General features: G+C 43.2%; 1 protein-coding gene across 1 annotated transcript; it reads right to left on the reverse strand.

The window, feature by feature from the left end:
* Window positions 1-237: 237 nt before the first annotated feature.
* FNTA (farnesyltransferase, CAAX box, subunit alpha) lies at window positions 238-12,492 on the reverse strand. Its single transcript, XM_075931334.2, has 9 exons — window positions 12,312-12,492; window positions 11,080-11,165; window positions 9,396-9,510; window positions 7,770-7,874; window positions 7,257-7,383; window positions 6,709-6,857; window positions 6,241-6,303; window positions 2,958-3,129; window positions 238-903 (listed from the first exon to the last, which is right to left on the reverse strand). The coding sequence occupies exons 1-9, from the start codon at window positions 12,446-12,448 to the stop codon at window positions 781-783; spliced, it is 1,077 nt and encodes a 358-aa protein (XP_075787449.2). The 5' UTR covers window positions 12,449-12,492; the 3' UTR covers window positions 238-780.
* Between the last annotated feature and the right edge of the window lie 7,444 nt (window positions 12,493-19,936).

A 19,936-nucleotide genomic window follows, 5' to 3' on the forward strand; every position in this document is an offset into this window, starting at 1 on the left:
ACAAGAACTCCTCTCTGCTGTCCGGATCAGAATATTCCAAGGCACAAGATGCATTAAAGCAACATGGGAGTTTAAACATTCCAATGCAAAGACTGACACCTAAAAAGCATGTGTATGCTGGAGTGTGAAATTAGAGAACCTCCCCGGATTGTCCTAAGAGATGGCTAATGACAGCAAACACTGTCTTGTTGCTACAAGACACTGTATAGAAGAGAGAAACATGCTAAAACACATGAGTACTTGAAATATATCTACACTTTTATTATAAAACCAGGTTGTTGGCATTAGTTGGGTACAATCATAGCATAATTTTGTTGCTGTTGCAGAGCTGTTCTGTCCTATAGCAACAATTGCCTTCCTCTGCTTAAAGTAACTAAAATTAAGCAGCTTTATAACCATTACATACAGGACTTAATTCATTGCAGGTAATCTGTATTAGGAAGGGGGGCTAGAGTGGATTCGGCTAAAACGTGAGAGAGCATTATGTATTTTCTATTAAGAAATAAGTCCTTTATTTGGCATATTTCAAGTCAAATTAATTTTGATTTACCTATAGCTATTGTCAGTAGCAGCAGTGACCAAAGGGGATTGTGTTATACTGAACACTCCAAACTCAGTTCCTGTTAAGAGTAATACCTGTGCAGTGCACACTGTTACATCATACTCAGGCAGAGGGGAACAGTATATCTAAGTTTATACTGGCTTGTGTCCCCTCCCCGCAGTTGGGAGTTTCTTTACAAGCATCTTAGAGCTTGACACACCATCTTCTTCCACATGCAGTTATTGCTGCTTATCTGTATGCAAGCTTGGTTCAGTGCCGTGCTCCTTCTGAAGGGACCTCCCAATATACCTCCAATATTCCTTTCGTATTGTGTCTTTTTCGTTAGCCAGAATTTCACATAACTAAGGAAAAGTTACAAAGTTGAAATATATTAAGCCAAACGTTAAAAGTCCTTAAAAATAAATATTCATAATTCGTATTAAGCAAGGCCTTCTCTTCAGCAAGCAAAGCATGGCTTTTCATTCACAAGTTTCGTACCAGTATCAGTACACTTTTGATGAATGCATCTTCCTAAAACACAATCAATGATCTCTACAGTTAATGCCCAACAGAAGTTTGGCTCTCCAGTTGTAGGTTAACTCATAGCTTTCTGTACACCCCACTATCTTCCCCTTATGGGACATCAGATATTGTGCTCCATCCCACAGGCATAAATAATGCCCTTCAAATGTTCCATCCAGCTCATTTGATGAGCCAGGGTTTGGTACCACCAACTTCGAGAGCGAGAGCGCGCGCCAGTGATTAACAGAACAGTGCAGACAGTTAAGAGGCATGAAATTTTAAGGTGTCAAGGCACATTTTGGTGCCTGTGAACTGTGAAGGATAAATGGTATAAATCCATGGTACATCTTGAATAATGCATGTAGATTTGAGTGTATTTGCCCTGATCTCAAAAAAAGATATTGTAATTGGAAAAGGTTTAGAAAAAGGCAACAAAAATAAGTGATATGAAACAACTTCCATACAAAAAGAGATTAATAAGAGTGACTTTTCATCTTGGAAAAAAATGTCTATGGGGAGATGTGATAGGTCTATAAGATCATGGCTAGTATGGTAAAAGTAAATAAGGAAGTGTTATGTACTCCTCGTGACAGAAGAACTTCCATTTGGTTAAACGTCATGTTAATAGACTGTAGGTTTAAAAGAACCAAAAAGAAGTTTTTCTTTACACAATGAGCAGAGTCAATGGCACCCCTTGCCTGAGATTGTTGTGAAGGCCAAAACTATAACTGGATTCAAAAGAGCTAGATAAATTCATGGAGGTTAGGTCCATTAATGGCTATTAGCCAGGACAGGCAGGAATGGTGTCCCTAGCCTCTGTTTGTCAGAGTCTGGAAATGGACTACAGGAGAGGGATCACTTGATGACTACCTGTTCTGTTCGTTCCTCTGAGCACCTGTCATAGGCCACTGTAGGAAGACAGGATATTGGGCTAGATAGATTTTTGGTCTGACCCAGTGCGGCCAGTCTTATGTTCTTAATGCTGAGAGCAAGGTAGTGAAGTACTGCAGTAGCAGCACAAGGCAAGTGCCTGAGTTCTATCAGACCAGACACAATTAAAAGGGTTTCTGAAGAGCACCGCTGGAATCTACAGCTGCAGAAAGTAATCTGTAGACGCAGTATGGGGAGCCTATAAGTCTATACAGGGAATCTACCTCCTGCTAAATTACAGTGTTGTTACTCTCAGGTGTAAAAAAGCTCTTCAAGAGCCATGGTGAGTTCTGCTCCATCAGTCTTGTGGACCAGGAAGCTGAAGGTTTCTCCATATACATATGTCAATTATTTTGAGTCTAAAGAGAGCCGTCTGCTAAATTATGCAGAGGGCAGAGCAAGCATGTTAGGAACTTAAACAAAATAATTTAAAAAACAAAACAAAACTGCTCTATCAGCAATTTGAAAGCTTGTTTGGGTTCTTTGCTTATTAGCATTTAATGTTTGGGATGTTTCTACACTTTGCTTCTGTCAAGTGGAGCGAAGGTGACCTATGTTGCTGGCAAGCTACTATAAAAATTCTCGCAAACAGACTGGATGATGTCAGAGGGTGAGGATTCATGTACCGTACAGTTAGCAAGAGGACATTGCTAATGAGCATTAGATGCTTTGGGAGTGAAGGAAAAGGACAACTCACCAGCATCCATGAACTTTGAGTGCCTAAGGATTTCTCTTCAGTAGAATGAGAAGTAGTAAACTGATTCCACACACTAACAATTTACTAAACCACAGCGCATGGAAACAGCTACTTATAGTAATCATCACCACCCAATAACTGTGCAGTTAATGTACAGCTCTATTTTACAAGAGAGCTTTTCAATTAAATAATCTAGCCTTTGCTTTCTGTGGTAATAGATTCAGCTGGACAACTCCCTGGGGTGAAGAAATTGAGCTCTCAACTCACCTCTAATGCTTTGTTTAGTGTTTCTTCCTTGTTGTCACACTGGTTTTCTAGCATGTCTTCATATATATCCACAAGGAAGGCAATCAGGTAGGGAGAACTGTGGCTTGGCTGTAAATCCAGCAGTTGCTCTAATAGATTTTGATATTTGGAAAGACCATGATCCTGCAGAATTCTGAAACAGAGATTAACAAGTACTGCTGGCAACTCTGACTAAAACTTAAGCAAGTTTTGGCTTTTTCTGAAGATTTTAGTCTAATAGGAGCTATAAATAGTAAAAAAAGGCAGAGGTGTCGACCTGAATTTAATGGGTATGGGGTTATGGAAGATATTTAGGTTCTTGTCCCAAAATACGTTACAGAAAGAGAGAGAGAAGCCAGAGAGCGGAACTCTCGGAAGGGGAGTTTCAGGGAATGTGGTGGGGCATTCAAACTGCGAACAAGTCAAGGACAATACCGAGTCATTAAAAACCTTTATTAAAATAAATGTTAAACAGTTGCAAACATCAAAAAGCATAAAGTTATCAGAACAGAATACAATTTGAGGACTCCCTCTGGTCACATTACTAATACAAAGAATTGCTTAATCTAGCATACTCATACCCCTTCCTGAAGGCCTGGCGTCAGGAAACATAGGGCCAGCCTTGTCCCTGGCATGCCCAATGAAGTTGAAGGTCCAGACGGGTAGAGTGTGGAGTGGCTAAGCTATATTGTGAAAGATAAGCCAACAAGCAGCAAAGAAGAACTAACAACAAACTAAGATGACCCAGGAGTATCAGGGGGTTGCCAAGTTAGTCTGTTACAGAAAAAAATAAATGGTCTGGTTGCACTTTATAGATTAACAAAACATGTAGGCTGTGTCTACACTGGCACCATCTCGTGCAAAAGCGACCACTCTTGCGCAAAAACTTGCTGCCTGTCTACACTGCCGCGTGTTCTTGTGCAAGTAAACTGACGTTCTAATATATAAAATCAGGGCTTCTGGCACCAGAACTCTGATGCACCCGCTCAGGAAGAAGCCCTTTTGCGCAAGAGCTCTTCCAGAAGAGGCCAGTGTAGACAGGCAAACATGAATTTCTCGCACAAGAAAACACTATGGTTAAAATGGCCATCAGAACTTCCTTGTGCAAGAGAGCGTCTACACTGGCATGGATGCTCTTGTGCAAAAGCACATCTCTTGCGCAAAAGCACATGCCAGTGTAGATGCTCTCTTATGGAAGAGTTTTTGCACAAGAACTCTTCTGCAAAAGAGTTCTTGCGCAAGAAGCTGCCAGTGTAGACGTAGCCGTAGATGGTATCATGAGCTTTCGTGGGCATAACTTACTTCTGTAGATGACCGGAGTTATGAGTTTGGGATATAAAAACTCAAAATAAATAGGAGCTGTCTTCTAAACCCCTCCCTTTTTCTCTCTCTGCCCCTTCCCTTCCCCCTATTTATTTCAAGTTTTCACATCCCAAACTCATAACTCAGGTCATCTGAAGAAGTGGGCTGTGCCCACGAAAGCTCATGATACCATCTACATGTTTTGTTAGTCTATAAAGTACTACCAGACCATTTGTTGTTGTTGTTTTTTTTAAAGTACCACCACCTACCCTAACCCTACCCGCTGCACGGGTATTTTATAGGGTCTGGTCATTGCTTGAATCTGACCCAACCTACAATGCCCATATTTTATTTCCTCACTCAAAGAATTTTATGGGCACATTTATGCTACAGACTAGTAAATTATGACGCTTATCACTACATATTAATAAGGTTTATCTCGTTCCTGAAACTACTACCTCTGGCCTTTCTAGCAGCTTCTCTGCCCTGCTGTCCTTTTGCGGTCACTGACTGATTCTGACATCTGAGCCAGTTCATCTATTTTATGTTTAGTTCCCCTATTCAGTACACCAAAGCTGAGGAGTATCCGAGTAAGCACTGTATCTAGGAAAAAGTCGCTTATGCTAACTTACTTTAAAATGTGTTAGCTGTTCATATAGGATCCAGATCTGTAGGTTTTTCATTACAGCTTGATACTACAGATAACCATGAATACCTTATAATGTATACTATATTTATATACTGGATCCAATAATAATTAGTATGAATCACCCAAGAAAGGCATATTATCTGGTATGGCAGGCAAGCAATTTAACCTTATAGCCCACAGAGGGTAATAAATGTAGTTCAATACAGCAACAAGACAGCTTTGCTATAGCAAGTGGTTTTCGGTCTTTCATTTGTGGGCCCCTAAACAATTTCAAATGGAGATGTGGACCACTTTGGAAATCTTAGTCTGCAGAACCCCAGGGGTCTCTTGGCCACAGGCTGAAAAGCCACAGCTTTAGAAAGCTACTGATGAACATCTCAAGAGCACAGTGATACAGATGCCTTTAATCAACATTCTCCCAATGCATAGCCAGAGCAGTCTAATAATATTATTTTGCCTTTCTTTTTAAGTCAACTTTTGGTGGTCTTATGCCACATATCCCTTCATTATTAATATGCCCACAGAGAGATGAGCAAGTTCAAGTGAAAAGATTCAACTGCTTTCCTCTACTACTGTGAAAATATTTTAAGCTGTTGGGACACTGCCATCCCATCTCTAGCAAGGATTCTGGAAACACACTCAGTACGCGCTAATGAAAGTAATCAGAAAGCTGACTATGCCACCCAACTCAGTCAGAAGAGGCCCCAAAAGCAGATGCACTTGACTCCAGTCAACCAACTTACTATATGCTACCATTTCTCTTTCCAAGTTCTGTACTATCAAAGACTTTTCATTCTCTACAGAGCATCACCTGGTGGTTTGTAGAGAGGCTAGTACACCGTCAGCACCCCGACAATCAAGTTATTTATAGGCTATTTTAAAGGACTGACTTTTTTGGATCCAGCAAATAGAAACAATCTGCTGTGTAGTGCACTTTCAAGTATTCATTATCCCCTGGCCAAAGCTACTTAGTCAGTAATTATATGGCAAGTGGATTTGGAGGTTATCATATTGCCCCTTTCTGTGGGTATATTTCAAGCTGATTTAGATAATTGCTTTTCAGTTCTCCTAAAGCTGTATATACAAGAGACCCTCACAATTTGCAGAATCACTATTTGTGGTTCCACATATTTGTGGGACTCCTGTCCCAGCCTAGGAGGGGGGCAGCGGCTGTCTAGCCCCACAAATAGCATCCACCACAAATGGCAAAGGTTTCCTGTACTTTTAGGCATGACACATTCAAAGTGAAATAGCCAGCAACTAACACCAACCCCGCAACAATCCCCCTTACCAGATACAAAATACAAATCTCACCCTTTTAGGTAGTTCCAAGCACTTTCGTTATGCGGCACCATCTTGATCATTTCTAGAGTGTACCTATGGGAAAAAACAGAGGTTAAACGCTTCTGTCAAAGGTCAATGAGCCAGAGAGAAATATATTCAGTTCTTTATCCAGACTCACATCAACCTCCTCTCCGCAGGCTTTTTAAAATACAGACTAAAGCAGACATTTTAATGATCAACTCAGATAGCTGCACAAAATACAACTGCTCTCCAATTTAACTGCAGCTGTTAAAGGCATCTGCTAGATGTAACATGAGCATGGATACTTATCTCCTGATTATTGTTCAAGATCTTCTACCCATGCCAGCACCATAGCTTTTATTCTGTACCCAGACTGTGCAGAGTCAAGGGGAACTGAAGCATTCGAGAACGTGCCCCACTTCTTTAGGCTATGAGAAATGGAGGGCACCAAATGTAATTGTACATAGTATTACTAACTGGACTTCTCGCTCTAGAACAGCAGGATCGTTGTAGCCCGTGGTGTTGGAAATTACAAAGTATCTTTGGTTCCAGACAGAGTTGTTTCTCACATCGTCTTTCAGAAGCTGGTCAACATACTCCAGTTCATTATCCCACAACTTGAACTCCTACAATGATGAGAAGAGGAAAACACAAAAAATTTAGATATGTTTTAACAAATTCCTTCCTTCTTCATAAAAAGAATTCCAGCCTAGCTTCTCACACTCTAGGTCCCCCAAGAAATCCAAGTAGTAAATTGAGGTAATTGGGAAGTGTCTCACAACCCTCATTATATAGTGCTATTAGTGCCATCTCTAAAAAAAGGCACAAAGGCAAGTCACCAACAGCAATTTGTTGAGCTGGTTCGTTGACGGGTTAGTTTAGAGATGAATTCTGATATCACACACATTTAATTGTTTTCTCTCCATCTACAAGAATCAGCACGTAAAGTTCAATTTAAGATAAAAATCTCTACAATTTTGGGAGGATGCTCCCTACAGAGAAAACAGCAGACCTGGATACAATACCTGAATAACCCACTGTCTGTGTTGCCAAGCATGGTAATTCTTGGCATCTTGGTTAAGAATTTCAGCTATAAACTCAAGCTCTTGAGATGGATCCTTCAGCCATTCTACCAACACCCGTCTGTGGTGCCTAAAGATGAAATACCATAATTCAAAAGGCTTCCCTTCCAATATTTGCTTGAACATTAGACTTGTATTAAAATACCACCTGATTACAATACTTACCAAGACAAATGCACAAAACACCACCACCACACCAGCTAGTCACCAGACTAGGGATGTAAAATCCCATGTAACTAGTTACCCGGTTAAATGTAAGCAGACAAACTTCTGAGTACACTACCACTAGATATATCCACTCTGTAAAAATTCACTGCCAGTCCCATTTAACATCTCCGAAACTGCCTCCAACCAAGGAGGAAGGATGAATCATCACCTCCCACTTTTAGGACCATGTCCATTTCTGAGATGAACAAAGGTGAAACAGTTTGTCTCTAGAAACCAAAAAGATTTTACCAGACTTGATAATTCTTTGGCTGGTCTTCAATGATAGCTGTAATGTAGCTGATTTCCTCATGCAGGTCCTTTCCTAATGACTGCAGGAGAACTCTACGGAAATGCCTAAAGAAAAGAAACAAACATTTTTCTTTTTTAAGCTGGAATAAATGCAGTTGAAAGTACTTTAAGAATTAAACTAATTTTTAAGGACACAAATAATTCTGCTACATATTTATTCATTACTGAGCTGCTCATGGTAACCATAATAGGTAAGTCTGCAAACAGACGGATAGCCAAGACCTTAGCAACTTTGAGTTTCTACTTAGGTTTGTCTACCCCACACCTGTTGCAGTGACACTACACATTGTGTACTGGATATGAAATAAGTTGTATATATTTCCTGTTATGAGTGCATTAATTTATACAGGGAAGAATTTAACAGCAGTTATTGGTTGCGAAATCTACTTGTGTGATGTCAGAAGTCTTACAAGTTTAGCATTTACTTGAAAATTAAATTGGCAAGTATGAAAAGAAAATTCTGGACTTACTTTAGTAATATATATTACAAAAAACTAGCGGCTAATATATTTACTTATGAACTTTCTTTGAAACTATTAGGAAATGGTTCCAGTTTTTCCACTAGGAACGCGTGTAAGAGAAACATTTTCAATATTTGTCATGTCATCTTAAATTGAGGGTTAGCCAGCAGCCTGGGAATTAAGGGGTTAACTACACTTAGCCAGGTGGAGTGACCAGTAGGAATCTAGGTGGCACTTTCAAACTGGGACAAAGGAATTTGGTTTTTTTCCTTTCTCCTTTTGTCTCTCTGGGTGAGTCCTCTGCAGCTACAGGGAGGGACAAGCATGTCTCTCTCTCTCCAAGAAACAATTCTTCACTTTCTGTAAGTAGGGTAAAGTTTAGGTAGTTTCGTTAGACTTTATTGTTTTAAGGGTTGGGTATGGGATCTGATATCTGGCACTGCTTAAGAAATGTTTGGCTTTTCTTTTTAACTAAGTTCTAGCCCATGGTGTAATTCCTCCATGAATATATTTTGTTACCTTTCCATCTGATCTTTACACTTGCAACAGGAATATTGTTGTAATAATAAAAGTTTTCTCCTTTCTTTTTATTAACCTGGCATTGGTTACTTGTGTGTCCTAATTTTTATAATGGGGTGAGATTTCCCAAATGATCTTTCCCCTAATCTCGTTATTAATATTTGGGTGGTGGCAGCGGAAGTTTTATTCCCAAAAATCTAGGGTTTTAAGATTTTGGGGGAAGTTTTTACCAAAGCCTGGTAGATAAGGCTTTGGGGTACAATTGCTGGCCCCCACTTCTGCATTTATCGTGCCAGAGTGGGGAAGGAGCCATGACAGACAGTAGGGTGTTTTAATGGCTAGTCCTAATCTTGTTTAAAAGTTTATATTACCAGATGCACTTCCCAGAAATTTGTTATGCTGCATTACAATCTTGCTTTAAGAGCCTGCTGTAGCTTTAAGAGCCACTGAAGTTTCTAACACCCAGCCACCCAGAAAGGCAATTGTATTGTGACTAATACGCTGCCAGGAGAGCTGAAAGATAAATGAGGCAATTTAATTTAATCAACTAATTTTTAATGATCCCGCCCCCAAGACCATTACTTACCACACAGTGTAATTTGCAGCATTTAGTTCAATGGCATCTCCTGTTAGCTGAAAAGCTCTTTCGCTCCTTTCATCCCGCTGCAGAACAGCCCGAAAGTAATCATAGACATCTCTGACTGGACAGATGACAGCATGTTATCCAAAGCAATTACAAATCTTCTATTCAGGATTTCTAAGGCTGGCAACCCATTGATGCTACTTTGTATGCATCAAATACTATTTCATAAAACTATGTTTGAAGGTGTTTGGTTCTAACAGTCTGCATGCTGTTACAATCACCATTCACTAGCACCATTATGGTTGGGGTACTTTACAGCTCCTAAGACTAGACAGCTCCTAAAACATCTTTCAACACATCATCTAGATAACGTCCAAAATGGCCATGAGAACACTATGGAGCCATGTTATTGCTCAACATTCTTCAACATCATCACTGCATTTTCCTTTAGGCCTAGACACACCTTCCTAATTGCTCACATTACTAGAAATGTAGCTGCCTACCAAGTAGCTTTAATACTTGCTTTATTCTTCCTTAAAAACCTGTTAACTCTGTCATAAAAAAAATCTGAAAGGAAACAAGAGGATTTTTTTTTAAATGTTAGACAATGCTGAATATTAAGGTTGAAAGCAGGTAAACATTATCCTTGGAGCTTTGACAAACTCAGCAAAGCCTCAGAGGCGCGGGGAACAGAGCAAAGCCTCAGATCCCCAGCAGACCACAGGCACCCAGATTGAAGCGGCAGCAGCGGCTCTTCCCCGCGCCTCTGAGGCTTTGCCAGAGCAAAGCCTCAGAGGCGCGGGGAACCTCCGCTGCTGCCGCTTCAATCTGGGAGCCTGTGGTCTGCTGGGGACCGTCCCCAGCAGACCACAGGCTCCCGGACTGAAGCCGCAGCCGCGGGGGGTCCCGCGCCTCTGAGGCTTTGCTCTGGCAAAGCCTCAGAGGCGCGGGGAAGAGCCTCTGCTGCCGCTTCAATCTGGGTGCCTGTGGTCTGCTGGGGACCGTCCCCAGCAGACCACAGGCTCCCGGACTGAAGCCGCAGCCGCGGGGGGTCCCGCGCCTCTGAGGCTTTGCTCTGGCAAAGCCTCAGAGGCGCGGGGAAGAGCCTCTGCTGCCGCTTCAATCTGGGTGCCTGTGGTCTGCTGGGGACCGTCCCCAGCAGACCACAGGCTCCCGGACTGAAGCCGCAGCCGCGGGGGGTCCCGCGCCTCTGGGCAAAGCCTCAGAAGCGCGGGAACCCGCCCGGTGCCCCTGGTCTGCTGGACCCCAGCAGACCAGGGGCACCGGAGCAGCTTTCGCCCCGACTCATTTCCTACCCTAGTCTTATACTCGGGTCAATACTTTTCCCCAGTTTTTTGGGGTAAAATTAGGTGCCTCGGCTTATATTCGGGTCGACTTATACTCGAGTATATACGGTATATCCAATAATCATGACAAAGTGAAACAAGTTTTGTTCAAGGCTCAAGTTGGTTAATACATAATTTCTCAAAAGAACCCCTAATGTGTATGATATTTTTATCTGGTATATTTTCCATTTTAATATTAAAACCTCAACTTTTAAAGTTCACTTCTAGATGACAATATTATAGAAAATTAAAGGCTAGTTTGAGTGGTGCATGGACACATTACACATATGTTTTCACCTTACCAAGTTTTAATTACATTTAAAAGCTTTTTAAAAACTTACATTTTTCACTATAGATGATCTGAACCACAGGATTTGGCCCATCATTTTGAGGTACTGGTTCAACATCAGACCAATCTTTTCTGTACCTGCAAATGTACATTTTTCTTTTGAATGGCTTAACAATATAAACCGGAAAAACTACTCAAGCCTCCTCCCTAAAAAACACAGTTTTACAAATGCACCATTCTTCCTAGCGGTCATTATCTGTACCACACACTTGCATGACACAGGCACAATTTTGATGCCAAAAGTCCTATCATTTAGTCACGCTGTAGCCTAGGCAGTGACTGTGTTCCTTGACCTTGGAGGGTGAAGTAGTATCTTTTATTGAGCAACTTCTGCTGGTGAGCAAGACCACCTTTCGGATGTACACAGCGCTCTTCTTCCCTGGGCTGCGCTCACCTCGGTCAGAGTGTTCTTACCTCAATTCTGATCGCAGGCTCCACACACTCAAATGTACCACGCTTTCAAGGGACTAATGCGGGTTACCACATGCCAGAACCCCAATTCATTTTAGGTCGAGCCGCATTAAGGACATAAAGAGTTAACCCGTTACCTGGCAAACAGTCCCCTTATTGGTATATTTACCAGGGTCACCAGGTGTCTGGCTGGTGAGTCTTGCCCACATGCTCAGGGTTTAGCTGATCGCCATATTTGGGGTCAGGAAGTAATTTTCCTCCAGGGTAGATTGGCAGAGGCCCTGGAGATTTTTCACCTTCCTCTGTAGCATGGGGCATGGATCACTGGCTGGAGGATTCTCTGCATCTTGGGGCCTTCAAAGTATTTGAAGGCTTCAATATCTGAGATATAGGTGAGAGGATTATTCTAGGAGGGGTGGGCGAGATTCTGTGGCCTGCACTGTGCAGGGGGTCAGACTAGATGATCATAATGGTCCCTTCTGACCTTGGAGTCTATGAGCCGCGGGACCCCGGGTAAATGCGCGTGTAAAAGAGGATTTGACATCCCTGATTGGCATAAAGGGGCAGGCAGGTCTCTTGTGGCAGGAAGTCAGCTCCCAACTGCCAAGCACTCGCCCCCCCCCCCCCATTTTGGGCCGCCCACCTGTCCCCGCTCCCCAGCAGCAGCAGTGAGGTACCGCCCCCCCCCCCCCGAGGCCTAGGGTGCAGCCCCTCGCTCGCCCACGTTCTCCCCCCCCCCCCGGCGGGCTGAGGGGAGCCGGTCCGGCGGGCGGGGCCGCTCCACGTGGCAAGGGCGCGGGCCGAGGCCGGTACCTGTACAGCACGTAGCCGCCGGGCTCCAGGGGCTCCCCGCCCTCCAGCTCGGCCTCCCCGTCCCGCGCCTCCAGGCCCTCGGCTTCCGCCATCGCCGCTGCAGCGACGCTTCCGGGAGCGCCGCCGCCGCCCACCATAGAGAGACGTTCACTAGAGCGTCTCCTCCTTCGGGCGGGGCCGGCGCGATTCTCGACTTCCGGTACCCCCCCCCCCCCGCGCGTCTATTGGCTCCTGACAAGACGAGGAGCGGGGGGGGGGGGGGGGGCGTGGCCAGCTCATGGCAATTCGTCTGGAGCGGGAGAGGGGCGGGGCCAGCTCAACGGCAATTCGTCTGGAGCGGGAGAGGGGCGGGGCCAGCTCAACGGCAATTCGTCTGGAGCGGGAGAGGGGCGGGGCCAGCTCAACGGCAATTCGTCTGGAGCGGGAGAGGGGCGGGGCCAGCTCAACGGCAATTCGCCTGCAGGGCGGGGAGATCGTTACCCGCCAGGTAGAGCAGAGCTGCCTGTCCCATGCTCTCCCCCAGTTCCTGCCGCCCCTTTGCATTCTGGGTTAGGCTCAATGCTCCTATCTGTGTGTGGAATAAGTTTTGTTCTGTGCACCGAGGCGTGCGTGGCTGCGCACCACACACAAAAACACAGGATGCCCGCTGTGGGTGCTCTGCCAATCAGCTGGTCCATATGCCAGGCTCTCCCCTGCTACTCCACCACTCAGCTTAGAGGGAGCCCTGGTTAGGTTCCCAATGGGACAACAGCATTCCAGTGGGTGTTTCTGGGAACATCAGCCTCCCTGAATGCACTTATTGCCTTCCTCCATCCCGTGTGAAAGCAATTTTTTGTGTCCCTTTTCCCCTAGGTATGACACCTGAATGGATAACTGGGCGAGCATGGACCACCCCCAAACCCCTGTTCATCTGCAAACTGCTTTGGCAAGCATTGCAAACACCTCGTGGTTGCCAGAGAGAGGATGAATGTTGAAAAAGCCATAAACACAGATATGCTCGAAACCGTTGATGGGAGAAATTGGCACAAACTGGCGGCAATCAGTCCTGTTGACAAAGAGGAACACCAGTTCTGGTCCTGTGAGACAAACATAGACTGGTGAGGCTGAATTGTTATGCAGTTATGGAACCATGACCAGTGGCTGCAAAACTTTCGCATGCATAAGGCCACTTTTATGGATTCCTGCCCCATCTTCAGACACGTTAAACTTCCGGGGGAGCTTCCTGGTGTGTAGGCAGAGGGGCTGCCACAGATAAACTCAACCACCTTCCACTACTTGTAGTGTTCTTACAAATGTGAAGTGCCCTTGTAATGTTGAAAGCTCCTACTTTATAGGAATGTGCTACAGGTGGCACTTTCTTATTGGTACAATTGTAAGGTAGTGCTACTGTAGGAAACAGCTGCTAGTGGCAGCGCAATCATACGTGCAGTAGTTTACAACATTTCTGTGTTGAAAACAGCTCCCTGTAGGATTATGCTCCTGGGGGCAGTTTCTGATTTCCAGAAATAAGAAATTGCTATTGTAAGAAACTCCTACTGGAAGTATCACTTTCATCTTTGCTGAACCCCAGTCTTCCATGGAACACCATTTTGGAAATACTGATCTAAAAACAATGTAGGAGTCCACCAACAGTTGTTTACAAAGGATTACTCTAAACCAGTGTTTCTGGAAGTGGATGCAAGAGAACTGCTGAGCATGCTCAGTGGGTCCGGTCATGCTCAGTGCTCAGAAAATAGCAGGAAGTAGCACAATCTCTCAATGAGGAGCTTTTGACATTACACCCTCCCTGCCATTAGGATCCAACAGCAATACATCCAAAGTTAAAAAAAGATCCTAGCTGTTGATGAACTCAGATGGTCTGCTTGCGTGCTGAACATTTCCTCCTCTTTACTAGAGGCTTCCTGAAGAGTTGCTTAGAAGGTATCCATGGACAGCTTTAGGACACTAGTTGGTTCCCGTCCTAGAATCCCATGCACTGCTCATAGAAGCAACATGTTTGTGGCTCTGAACAAGACAAATTGTTTGCCTCCTTTGTTTTCTGGTGTTCCTGCCTGAGCTCCTTTATTTTCACGCAGCACTGTTACGTGTCCCTGCCGTATCTTTTCCCCACCATGCTGTGTGCAATTTTGGCATAGATTTCTTCTGCTGCTTCATAGTTTTGCCTACACAGGTTCCTCTCCTCATATAGCAATCTGATCAACTCCATGCTGGCGCTCATTTGCAACCCTGGGCATTCATGGTCAAATGTGCTGCTGGCCAAACAAAACAAAATTCAAATTTTCCCAGGGCTTCTCCTATGTGTCTGGGAGAGCAGCAGAGTTGAAAGTGTTGGCCAGAGCAGTCACATTGGGCACTCTGAGGCACCCCCAGAATCCAAGAATATTGACTTTAACAGTGCTACATCTGTTCTATCTCAAAGTCAACAATGCAAGTTCAAATTTTATCAACCAACTTTAACTGCCTTTACAATCAGTGGAATGGGTTTGGTGATGTAGACTCACTGCTTAAAAAATTGGCCTAACGTGATTAATTTTGACCTTAGCTCATAGTGTTGACCAGTCTTAAGTGACACTCAGAGGTTGTGGTGCCCCTCAGGCCATTTGCTTCCCTTCCAAGCTCTGCCATTGAACTGTGTGCTACGATTGCCAATTCTGACTGAAGCTATTCCTCCAACATGAGGTCAGGTCATTTTCTTAAAATAGCCTATTAAAATGTGCCTGATTGCTTTCAATAGTCACCAGCCGATTGATGCCTGAATCTGGGAGATGCCAGGCCAATCCTGGAGGTTTGGCAACTCTACTGTGCACATCCTTGGGCGAGTTACCACTTGGGCCTTTGTTTTCCCTCCTAGTCTTCACCTGGCTTGCCAATTTGCACTGCAAACACTCTGGGCCATGGGTTGGCTCTCACACTGGTTTTGGACAGCTGGTGGAACAATGCAGTGCTGCTGATCTCAGTGAGTATTACTAGTCATGATTGTCATATAGATGATTATTATAACTCAATGGGCTGACCCGTATAATATACAGAAAGGCTGTTCTGACTTTTAAGATTATGAATAAACATACACAAGAAAACAGAACATACAAAACAGATAACCCAAAATAGCCAAAATAACTCTTACAACCCCTAGCCTGTTAAATAATAAAACAAGAACTAGTTGGGAAACTAACACAGCAGGGCACAGACTATCCAATAAGTTCTTGGACTGAATTGAAGATAATTTTTTATTTCAGAAGGTTGAAAAAGCTACTGGAGGGAAGCTGTTCTAGATTTGATTTTAATAAATAGGGAGGAACTGGTTGAGAATTTGAAAGTGGAAGGCAGCTTGGGTGAAAGTGATCGTGAAATCATAGAGTTCGTGATTCTAAGGAATGTAGAAGGGAGAAGCAAAATAGAGACAATGGATTTCAGGAAGGCAGATTTTGGTAAGCTCAGAGAGCTGGTAGGTAAGGTCCCATAGGAAGCAAGACTAAGATGAAAAACAACTGAAGAGAGTTGGCAGTTTTTCAAAGGGACATTATTAAGGGCCCAATAGCTCACTATTCTGCTGCATAGGAAAGATAGAAAGTATGGCAAAAGACCTGCCTTGGCTTAACCAGGAGATCTTCCATGATCTAAAAATAAAAAAGGAGTCATATAAAAAGTGACAAATGACAAAGGATGAATATAAGCAAACAATACAAGTATGCAGGGGCAAGCTTAGAAAGGCAAAGGCACAAAACAAGCTCAAATTAGCTACAGATATAAAGGTTAACAAGAAGACATTCTATAAATATATTAGAAGCAAGAGGAAGACAAAGGACAGGGTAGGCCCATTGCTCAGTGAGAAGGGAGAAACAATAACAGGAAACTTGGAAAAGGCAGAGGTGCTTAATGATTTCTTTGTTTTGGTCTTCTCCGAGAAGTTTGATGATGAAGGAATGCCTAACATAGTGAATGCTAGTGGGAATGGCGTAGGTTTAAAAGTTAAAATAAAAAAAGAACAAGTTAAAAATTACTTAGAAAAGTTAGTTGTCTGCAAGGCACCAGGGCCTGATGAAATGCATCCTAGAATACTCAAGGAGCTGATAGAGGAGGTATCTGAGCCTTTAGCTATCATCTTTGAAAAATCATGGAAGACCGGTGTGTTTCCAGAACACTGGAAAGGGGCAAATATAGTGCCCATCTATAAAAAGGACAATCCAGGAAACTACAGACCTGTTTAACTTCAGTTTAACTTCTGTGCCAGGAAAGCTAATGGAGCAAGTAATTAAGGAATTCATTTGCAACATCTGGAAGAAAATAAGGTGATAGGTAACAGCCAGCATGGATTCATAAAGAATAAATTATGTCAAACCAATCTAATAGCTTTCTTTGATAGGACAACAAGTCTTGTGGATAAGGGAGAAGCAGTGGACGTGGTATACCTAGACTTATGTTCTTAGGTTCTTAAGGACAAATGCAAAGTACTCCACTTAGGAAGGTAGAATCAGTTTCACACATACAGAATGCGAAGTGACTGTCTAGGAAGGAGCACTGAAGAAAGGGATCATAGTGGACCACAAGCTAAATATGAGTCAACTGTTTGACGCTGTTGCAAAAAAAAGCAAACACGATTCTGGGATGCATTAACAGGAGTGTTGTGAACAAGACATGAGAAGTCATTCTTCCACTCTTCTCTGCACTAATTAGACCTAACTGGAGTATTGTGTCCAGTTCTGGGCACCACATTTCAAAAAAGATGTGGAGAAATTGGAGAAGGTCCAGAGAAGAGCAACAAGAATGATTAAAGGTCTAGAGAAAATGAACTATGAGGGAAGACGGATAGAATTGGGCTTGTTTAGTTTGGAAAGGAGAAGACTGAGAGGGGAAATGATAGTGGTTTTCAAATACAGGCGGTCCCCAGGTTACGTACAAGATAGGGACTCTAGGTTTGTTCTTAAGTTGAATTTGTATGTAAGTCGGAACTGGTACATATTGTAGGGGAAACTCTAGCCAAACATTTCTCCAGAGCTCAGTTTTATTCTCCCACACCTCACTTCCCTCAGCCCTTTATTCTCAAGCTGAGGGGTCTGCTGAGAAAAGCCGCTCCGCGTCTCCCTGGTCTGCTGGGAGGGCGCTAGCTTTGCGTCTCCCTGGTCTGCTGGGGGGGAAGCAGCTAGTGCGGGGTTGCCTCACCCCGTTTGTAAGTAGGGATCTGATGTAAGTCGGATCCATGTAACCTGGGGACTGCCTGTATCTAAAAGAGTGTCAGTAGGAGGAGGGAGAAAAATTGTTCTCCTTGACCTCTGAGGATAGGACAAGGAGCAATGAGCTTAAATTGCATTAAAAGAGATTTAGGTTGGACATTAGGAAAACTTCCTAACTGTCAGGGTGGTTAAACACAGGAATAAATTGCCCAAGGAGATTGTGGAATCTCCATCTCTGGAGATATTTAAGCACAGGTTAGATAGACCTCGATCAGGGATGGTCTAGTCAGTACTTGGTCCTGCCGTGAGGTCCCTTCTAGTTCTAGTGTTCTCTAATTCTATGATTCTAAGAACACAGGAAAAACAAGAAATAAAAATTATAGATAACACTGAGAAAACGTGATGTATGCTGGAAGAGTCTGATACAAGGGATAGAGGGAAAAATTCTGGATTGCAATTTACATGAGAAATGCAACATTAACCATGGGGAAACAGAGAAATGCGGAGGAGAAAAAAGAGCACAAACAAAATAATCCTTGTTTTTCAGGCAAAACTGGAGCAGAAAAATATAAAGAAAATAAAAATACATATATTAAACCATGCAATGGTGTTACTGGGCCAAATCCTGAGTAATATTGCTTTATACCGTCTGAGGACCTGAGAAATTACATTTTGGGATTATAATATTAAAGATGACGTGCAATAATATTTCAAGATCAAAAAAATGAAGTGAAGAAAATGAAGGTAAAACAGAAAGAGAGATATGGATATGGCCCCAAAGAAATTAAATCAGAAATTAGATTATTAAATCATCCAGTCTCTCTCTGCCAATACCAATGTTTCCTACAATATGTTTCCTGTTTTAAAAGTCCTAAACAAAAGGGTTTCCACCATTTCCCAGGGAAAATCATTCTACCACTTCATATACCTCTTTGCCAGGCTTTTCATGCTGCTTGGACTACATTTTTTTCTTAATTTTACATTCAGTTATGTTCCTATCTCCTTAATTGGAATCTACAATTGCAGGATTTTACTGGGAGTTGAGGGATACCCATGAATGAACTAGGCACATTCCTAAACAATGCTTATTCTTTCTTGAACATCCGGCTTCCCATGGTGCTGAGCATGTTGTATATAATGCATACTTTGCTCATGTTGTTTTAGTCATCACTGAAGTTTATTTTGTGTGGTCAGGTGAGAAGCTGCAGTAGCATCTTAATTCCGCTGGATGGCACATCTGGACCAGGCCACACACCCACATTCTCTTCCTAGTCTTTATAATGCTAACATTGCCGTCAGCCTTAACTACAAGAGATATTCTGTCCCAGATGAACATTATCAGACTATGAAATATGGGGAGGCGTTATTCAAGATGCAAACCTTGACAGTCTCAACACCATCTAATTACACTGTAGAATGAGAGCCATTGAAATCAACGTGGTTTTCTGTGACTTCAGTGGGCTTTGAGTCAGTCCCTACGTTCTAATTCTGTCTGCAGCTCTCTAGACTACTCATTGTTGCATGCAGACTTCAGTATTACCAACCCCTCATATTCAAAAATCACAAGAGTCTTAAGAAATCATGATATTTCTGCCACTGCTCTAGCCACTAGATTGCCTCTGAGAATGATACATATCTTGTGGTTATTCCGTGCAGTAGATGACTGACAGGAAAATTATAAATGGTGCTGGCACTGTTTGCTAGACCATATTGCCATAAAGTTCTACGTATAACCACACGGGGCAGGAGCCTGCAACAGTTGTTAGCATTACATTTCCTAAGTTAATGCTCTGCACTGCAACATTGGACCAGGACATTCATACATTTCTATAGCCAGCCCTTCAAAATGCCCACATTGGGGTAAGTTGTCATTTATCCCTTTCCATTCCCCACTGGTAGCAATCCTATCTCCCTCCACTTGTGACCCAACTCTCTTCCCCACCATCCTTTCCCTAACCGCCTATGTTCCACTTCTATCCCACCCCCTCAACATCACCAGGCCTACTCAAACTCCTTTTAAACTGCGTTGCTATTCCAGTCTCGTCCGCTATATCACGAACCTTCCCTTCTGCTATGACCAGTTTCTCAGTCCTCCTCTTCCATCACTCAGTTCCATTCCCTCAAACAATTACATCACACACAGACTGGGCTCATCTTGGTCCGTCAGTTATAGAACTAGACATCTATACCGGTGAAAGGTAGCAGGGAATTCTAATCATTTCCCCAAACTCAATCCACTTGCCCTGTTGATGCTCAGGGCACAACACATGAGATTTTCTAACTGCTGCAAAAGAAACTTGACACGAGCCAAAGTAATCTGCTTTCAAACACATACGCACCTTTAAGCCAGATAATAGAAGCACATTAGACCCAAAGGGACTGAGTAGTGTCCTCATTGCTTTTGTGTAGCACTTCTGCCTACACAGAATGCGAGCAGTTAAGGCTCCGTCTACG

Source organism: Pelodiscus sinensis, chromosome 6, assembly GCF_052426305.1.
Source record: "Pelodiscus sinensis isolate ZL-2025 chromosome 6, ASM5242630v1, whole genome shotgun sequence".
Taxonomy (NCBI): Eukaryota; Metazoa; Chordata; order Testudines; family Trionychidae; genus Pelodiscus; species Pelodiscus sinensis.